Raw genomic sequence first — 7,488 nt, forward strand, 5'->3', positions numbered from 1 at the left:
TGCCAGATATTTTGTTTGTATGGATTACTATATTACTTAAACTGCAAAGGAACCAACTTAGTAAAAACTCCTTTTTGCTAAGGCTTAGGCAACGTAACTTACCTACTATGACCTTGAAGCCAGACTTTCTTTATCCCAAGGCCAATGATATTGAGGGGGAGAAAAAGAACACAAAGAGTCATATGGCTGGAGTTCCAGTTTGGGCTAAGAAATATAGAGGTTAGGGATAGAGGTTTGGGGATCAGACAGACCTAGATTAAAATCTTTGCCATTGGGCTTCCCTGGTGGCGCAGTGGTTGAGAGTCCGCCTGCCGATGCAGGGGACAAGGGTTCGTGCCCCGGTTTGGGAAGATCCCACATGCCACGGAGCGGCTGGGCCCGTGAGCCGTGGCCGCTGAGCCTGTGCGTCCGGAGCCTGTGCTCCGCAACGGGAGAGGCCACAACAGCGGGCAAAAAAAAAAAAAAAAAAAAAAACAAAAAAAAACGATGCAGGGGACAAGGGTTCGTGCCCCGGTTTGGGAAGATCCCACATGCCACGGAGCGGCTGGGCCCGTGAGCCGTGGCCGCTGAGCCTGTGCGTCCGGAGCCTGTGCTCCGCAACGGGAGAGGCCACAACAGCGGGCAAAAAAAAAAAAAAAAAAATCTTTGCCATTTATCACTACTGTGATCTGTAATTTACTCAACCTCTCTGTGCTGTGTGGGGTTATTATTCGCAAGCAACAGAAACTGAGTATGGTCAATTTAAGCGGGAAAATAATTTACTGGAAAACAATCAGTCACACAAGGAGTCAACAGGACGACTGGCAGCAGCAAACTCAGCCAAGGTCACACCTAACCAAGATGGTAAGGATGCCTCAACCAGCAGCCACTTACACTGTGGGACCCTTCACACCACCATCCCCAGATGCTGTGTAGTCTTTTAAGAAAGACTCCACATTCCTTAACCAAATATCAGTTTGCTCATCTGTAAACTGGGCCTACTAAGTGTAGTACCCTCCTCATAGGTTTCTTGTGAGCATTAAATGATATATGCATAAATCATTCAGCACAGTGCCTCACTGACTAAGCACTGGATAAATTTCAGCTGGCCTCACTAATTTTTGTGCCTTTAAGTCACATAGCTTTTCTGTGCCCACAAGCTCATTACTGAAGACAGATGATTCCAATTATGCTGTATTAGTCAGTATAAGCTAACTGACCAAAGAATCAGTCCCTCAAATCTCAGTGGATTATTTCTCTTGCACTTCATTGTCCAGTGAAGGTCGCTGGGATTGGAATGAGGTCCCTACTCTATGCAGGCATTCAGAGACCCGGTCAACTTCTATCTAGTGGTTCTGCCATACACCAGGGCCTTGCATCTTGTTGGCAGAAAAGGGAAGACAGAGAGCACAGAGGATCAGGGTCTTTTAGGGACCAGGCTTGGAAGTGGCACATATCACATCCTCCCATTTTCCACTGGCCAGAATACAGTCACATGGGCTTTACCTGACCACAAGAAGTCTGGGAAACACCATCCAGCTATGTGTTAAAGCAGAAATGCAAACAGCATTTGGTGAAACATGAGTCTCCATCACACCTACCTAACATCCTCAGGGGTTGCTAATAAGAACACATGCGAGTGCAATTGAGAAAGCTCCGTGGAAAGCAGCCAACAAGCTACAGATGACGCTGGTGTTGATGATTAAACCAGGGAGTCCCTGTGTTATTTTCTGAAGTGCTAAAAAATACTGGGGGTGTGAGAAGAAACTAAAATATAATCAGAATGTCCATCTTCCTGTAGAAGAGATGCCTGGACTCGTAAGGCTTTATCTCTCCACCTGTATCTTCAAAAATGAGGAACACTAGGTAAGTGATCTCCGTTCTTTGTCCATTAGTCCGGTTCACAATGGGAGTGCAGTGAAATATTTGGAGAAAAAAATGGGGAAGAATAAAAGGGTAGAAAGCCATGCCGTTGACGAGTGTTAACTGTCGGAGAAGAAGGCAAGCCTGAGGCTGTCACTTGGTGGCCACCAGCCTCCACAGCAGTAATTTATCTCCACATGAAGACGCTGGGGAGTTAATCGCAGTACTGACACGTGTAACAACTCCAAGCACTAGACTCAGCACAAAATTTATGCTTATAAAATGAAAATAATTAGGTGCATATTTGAAATGCACCACTAAAAAGGGAGGGCAGTCCTTAGGACCACAACCACAACCGTGGACCTCTTTTCATGCCCAAGGTCAGGTTAATGCCATGCTTCTAATTTACTGAACCAACTGGGTGAGGGTGTAGAAGGCAGATGTATCCAAAGGCACTGTGTTATTTGTACCAGATAGATGCTTTTTTCACTGTTTTGAATATCCGTAACGGCCTGTCCAGAATGACAGAGAGCAAACAGTTTGCACAGGCTTTGCTACGTGAATGTTAGCGCTTTAGAAACGCTCTAAGATGTGGCCAACTTCGGCTTAGTAGGGGGTCCAGGCCAGATGTGATTCATCCTGCTGCCTTCCTTCCAGGAATTAGCCCCTTTGTTACCCATTCCTTTGACCCAAGGAAGATTCAGCCAAAGGGAACATGGTTGGTACCCTACAAGCAGACTGTGCTTTTAAACGAGCTCCCCCCTTATGGTATTTACTTAAAAGAGTAGTCAAGTAATCAGCTAGCAGAGCGCAATCAAACTGATCAGCCAGGCCATTCTTAGACTAGTGCAAACCTTCAGAGAGGATTTAATGACAGCTCTAAAGAACTGAACTAGGAGCTTCCAGTGCAGAGAAATAGGGACTGAGGCAGCAACTGCAAGGGAGGATAGCAAACAATGCTTAGAAAAAAAATCTTTTCATTAAAATATACAAACAGTGATAAGAATTGTCCACATAATCATGGCGATTCTTCATTTCCTTGTGCAATGTAGATTCCTGGCAGAGTGTGAGGGAAACTGAACTACACTGTCTCAGCTTTTCAAGTTAAGAAAATGAAATAATTATTTGTTTCCCAAATCTTCAACTTCTACTTCTGAAGGCTAAACTTAAGTTTTAAGAATCATGCACCAAAATAAGTTACAGGTAAACCTACATTTTTTTAGTCTTGTATTCTGGATTCTTATTTATTTTCATTTTCCTAAGCTACTGTGGAAATAAAATGTAAAGGACTAGTAAGAAGCACAGCTCTATTGATAACAAGCCCAGTTTATCAACGACATGCGAACACCTGTAATATTAATTCGCTCAACAGCGCGCCTAAATTTTTACATTTAATATACTTTTCATCGTGAAAAGTTGACAAGTACTAATCTTACTTGTTCTCCATTTTAGGAACTTCAAGTGGAAAGAGAACTGGAAAAAAAATTTTTATTAGCAGAAAGTGATTGATTATAAGTGGAACTTCCCACTTTGTCTTCATATTGTGACTGACAACCACCTGACAGGGTAATAGTGATACAATGTGGTCAGAGAAGACTGGGGGTTAGAAGGTGCAGTTTCCTTTTTCTAGTGTTGATTTGATTTCAGTGCTGACACAATCCGAGAGCTTACTACTCATGGGAAGCACAGACAACAGGAGTGGTTATAGTGATGATTAAGACTCCGAGAAACTGACAAATAGCCATCAATTATTTTATACTGGCTAACAAATGTGTTTTTCTTCCTGAATCCCTGATATTCATGAGGAAACAATACAAACAACAGAGTGATGTATCAATATATCCATATGGTACCTTACACAAAATGTGTAAATTCAATTCTAATATGTCCTGTAACTAGTTGAAATCTGGAATGCCCTCTTTTGTTTCTCCTATTACTTATTTGTTACTGTGTCATTTGAGAATAACTGGAGAACCAGATAAATTCTTAGGTTTGTTCATTCATGAAATAATATTTAAGGCATAAGTGCCTGCTCATCATAAGAAGAATCAAGTTATTTACCTACCCTGTGAGGAGATGCAATATGTTAAAATACATGTATACAACCCCTGGAAAGAGGTTTTCTTAGGAACTGAAATTGTGAAGGCTCACACAATCTCACTTCATGGTTTAAAAAAAAAAATGGTGAAGCAGTTATAATTATGCCATAAAGTTTTACAATCACTTTTTTTAGTTTTCAGTTCTTACTTCAGGAGGTAGAACAGAAAGAAGTGAATAACGCGTCGTCAAAAAAACTGTTCCCATCACAGAAGAAATTATAGTGTAATTCAAAGTAAAAAGGTAGAGCAATTGGGCTTTTCCAAGAGGTGACCAGGGTTAGAGTTGATTCCTTTACTCGAAAAACTTTCAAATCCCAGTCTCGCTCTGCATCAGCCTTTCCAAGGATTCGTGTTGAAGGTATCTAAACACGAACGTAACAGGGCCAAGACACGAAGCTCAGTCTAACCATTGTCACCAGGCGGAGAAGTTCCCCGGAGGAGGAGAAAGGCCTCCGCGGTTAGACAGGCAGCCCTTCCCCCTCACTACCCCTCCCCTGGGGGACCGCGCGCCACCTCTCCGCAGTCGCAGGGCTCTGCCACCTGCGCCGGGAGCGGTTGCTGTGCCGGCTCCTATTTTTTGCCTGGGACTGCCCTACCGAGAGCAGCCCACGGCCTGGGCGCTGCCAACTAACTGCTTTCATGGTTAGAAGAGGGATTCTTCGTTGTTTCCCCGCCCATGCCTGGCGCCCACCCGCCCATCCACCCACCACAACCGTCGCACGCACCCTACTGCTGACCCGGGGTCACGCGCGCACACACCCTGTTTCTTCTCCCCTGGCCACGCGCGCGCGCGCGCACACACACACCTCGGGCGTTCCAAAGTAGAGTCCTAAGCCGCTGACCTCCCTTCCCAGCACCCAGATGTTGCGACCCGCGTGATGTAGGTGCGAGAAACAGCCCACTTGGAGCGGGAGGCAGTGAGGAAGAAGAGATGCCGGTTTCAGAGCTGGCCCCGCTGGATGCCGACTTCAGAGTACCTAAGAGGGTGCACAGAAGAGCACTGGGGCTTCCCCAGGGTTCCCGCGGACCACTGCTTCTCCGCACCACCTGCCTGAGGCGAGAGGACCAAGTCTCCAACACCCCCTCCCCTACCTCGTCGGAGGGCGGGAAAGCAGCAGGGAGCCGCCCCCCGAGGCGCGGTGGGATCCGCGCAGCCCGGAGCCCCTCCCTCCAGCCCGCGGAGCTTCCTCGCCGCGCAGAGGAGCTAGCACGCGCCCCGCCCCCTCCCGGTCTGGCCAATGGGCGCCCGGGCCGCGCACAGTGTGGCCCCGCCTCCGCCAGGGAAACTTGAAGCAGGAGAAAAGTTTGTACAGAGGCTGGAAGGCCAAGAGCGGAGCTCCAAACAGGCAGCGCGAGAGGAAGATGAACGGCCCCAGGTCAGAGCCTCAGGCCGAGTGGACCTCAAGCCGCCCCCAGGGCGCCAAAAGCGGCCTCAGCTGCAGCCGCCAGTCCCGGTAGCCGCCCGCGCTGCCTTGGGGCTGGGAAAGAAGGCGGCCCGAGCTGGGGATCGAGGCTCGGTGCCACCTGCGCGCGCGGCAGTACACCTGAGCGCCGTCCGTCCGCGGACAAGACCCGCGGGCTTCGCAAAGCTTGGATCGTCTTTGAAGAAACGAAGGAAAGGAGAAAGAAAAAAAAATCCAAGATCAGGCTTCACTGACCCATTTCGCTGTCCTTCTGGTTCTCCAAGTTTTTGAAAGCTGACCACTCTGACCCCTGTACCGGAAAATTGGCAGCCACCGAGAGCAGGCTCTGAGAAGGCAAAGGCTTGGTAAGCTCCACACTGAGCGGGGCAAGGCTGAGGGCAGGGTGAAGGCGTGTCCAGGATATCCGAGGCTTGACCCTGGGGGCTTACGTGGCTGCCACCTCCGCGGCTACCACAGGTGAGATAGGGTTGGAGGCACTGGGTAGAGAGCGGTGGGCGGGCGCCCCCTGAGCCGAGCCAGGGAGGGAAGAGCGCGCTCTCCAAATTATCTTCCGTAACCTGGTTTCAGTGAGACTTTTATTGACTCAGAATCTGTCGGGAAAACGAGCAAAACACTTTTCCCTTGAGATAAGTCTTGTTCATCTTGGCAGTGGATGAGTTGGCTTGGAGGAGGAGAGAATGGCAGTACTAACGTATAAATATTAATGCCAGTAGAGTGGTGCTGCTGGCAGGACGTATCCGGAGCCTGGAGATTTCGGTAGCCGCAGTTGGTAAGTGGCTACAATCCACAATGTAGGATCGAGTTGCTCCCCTGGTCTCATCAGCATATTGTCTCTTGGGCGCGGGTCTGACACCTTTTCGCAAGTGGTAATTTCCGCTCACCGCGTCTTTGTCTCTCTCCTACCAACCGCAGACCCAGCCTCGCGCTCCAAGGCAGTGTACCGCCGGCCACCACCATGGCCACCCCTGGAAGCAATGCATCCGCCCTGGCCTCCGACCGACTGAACAGCCCAGTGACCATCCCGGCGGTTATGTTCATATTCGGGGTGGTGGGCAACCTGGTGGCCATCGTGGTGCTGTGCAAGTCGCGCAAAGAGCAAAAGGAGACGACTTTCTACACATTGGTATGCGGGCTGGCGGTCACCGACCTGCTGGGCACGTTGCTGGTGAGCCCGGTGACCATCGCCACGTACATGAAGGGCCAGTGGCCCGGGGGCCCCGCGCTGTGCGAGTACAGCACCTTCATCCTGCTCTTCTTCGGCCTGTCGGGGCTCAGCATCATCTGTGCCATGAGTATCGAGCGCTACCTGGCCATCAACCACGCCTACTTCTACAGCCACTACGTGGACAAGAGGCTGGCGGGCCTCACGCTCTTCGCGGTCTACGCGTCCAACGTGCTCTTCTGCGCGCTGCCCAACATGGGCCTCGGCAGCTCGCGGCTGCAGTACCCGGACACCTGGTGCTTCATCGACTGGACCACCAATGTGACGGCGCACGCCGCCTTCTCCTACATGTACGCGGGCTTCAGTTCCTTCCTCATTCTCGCCACCGTGCTCTGCAACGTGCTCGTGTGCGGCGCGCTGCTCCGCATGCACCGTCAGTTCATGCGCCGCACCTCGCTGGGCACCGAGCAGCACCACGCGACCGCCGCCGTGGTCCAGGCCGCCTGCCGGGGCTCCTCGGCCGCCGCCTCCCCCGCCCTGCCGCGCCTCAGCGACTTTCGCCGCCGCCGGAGCTTCCGCCGCATCGCGGGCGCCGAGATCCAGATGGTCATCTTACTCATCGCCACCTCCCTAGTGGTACTGATCTGCTCCATCCCGCTTGTGGTGAGTGGCTGGGGCCAGGGCTCCACTTGGCCCTTTTCCTGCATCCACCTCCCTCCTCCATCTCCCGCTCCCTCCTCTTCCTCTCATTCCTCGGCCACCAACGCGTCTCCTCCAGGTCGGGGCTGGATCTGCACGGTCTGCTTCTCAGAGCAGCCCCGACCTCTTTTTAGGCCCCGTCGCTAAAGAGATGCAGCAGGTGCCTTTCCCCTACATCGCCGTTTCCTTCCCCGAAAGCCGGGTTCTCTCTCTCTCTCTCTCCCTCTCTCTCTCCCTCTCTCTCTCTCTCCCTCTCTCTCTC

The 7,488-nt window shown here is 50.8% G+C and overlaps 1 protein-coding gene across 3 annotated transcripts in view; it reads left to right on the forward strand.

Moving 5' to 3' along the window:
* The first annotated feature begins 5,570 nt into the window (after nucleotides 1-5,570).
* PTGER4 (prostaglandin E receptor 4) overlaps nucleotides 5,571-7,488 on the forward strand; it is a 14,155-nt gene continuing 12,237 nt past the window's right edge. Inside the window, exons 1-2 of one of the 3 annotated variants that reach the window (XM_024754599.1) lie at nucleotides 5,571-5,709; nucleotides 6,278-7,190. In XM_024754599.1, coding sequence (XP_024610367.1) covers nucleotides 6,321-7,190 — 870 coding nt within the window. In that variant the 5' untranslated portion in view covers nucleotides 5,571-5,709; nucleotides 6,278-6,320. Of the gene's footprint in view, nucleotides 5,822-5,870; nucleotides 6,135-6,277; nucleotides 7,191-7,488 lie in introns of those variants that run through there. The other 2 variants (XM_024754600.1, XM_024754601.1) reach the window with 2 other exon arrangements.

The sequence above is a fragment of the Neophocaena asiaeorientalis genome, unplaced genomic scaffold, assembly GCF_003031525.2.
Source record: "Neophocaena asiaeorientalis asiaeorientalis breed wild unplaced genomic scaffold, Neophocaena_asiaeorientalis_V1.1 scaffold229, whole genome shotgun sequence".
Lineage (NCBI taxonomy): Eukaryota > Metazoa > Chordata > Mammalia > Artiodactyla > Phocoenidae > Neophocaena > Neophocaena asiaeorientalis.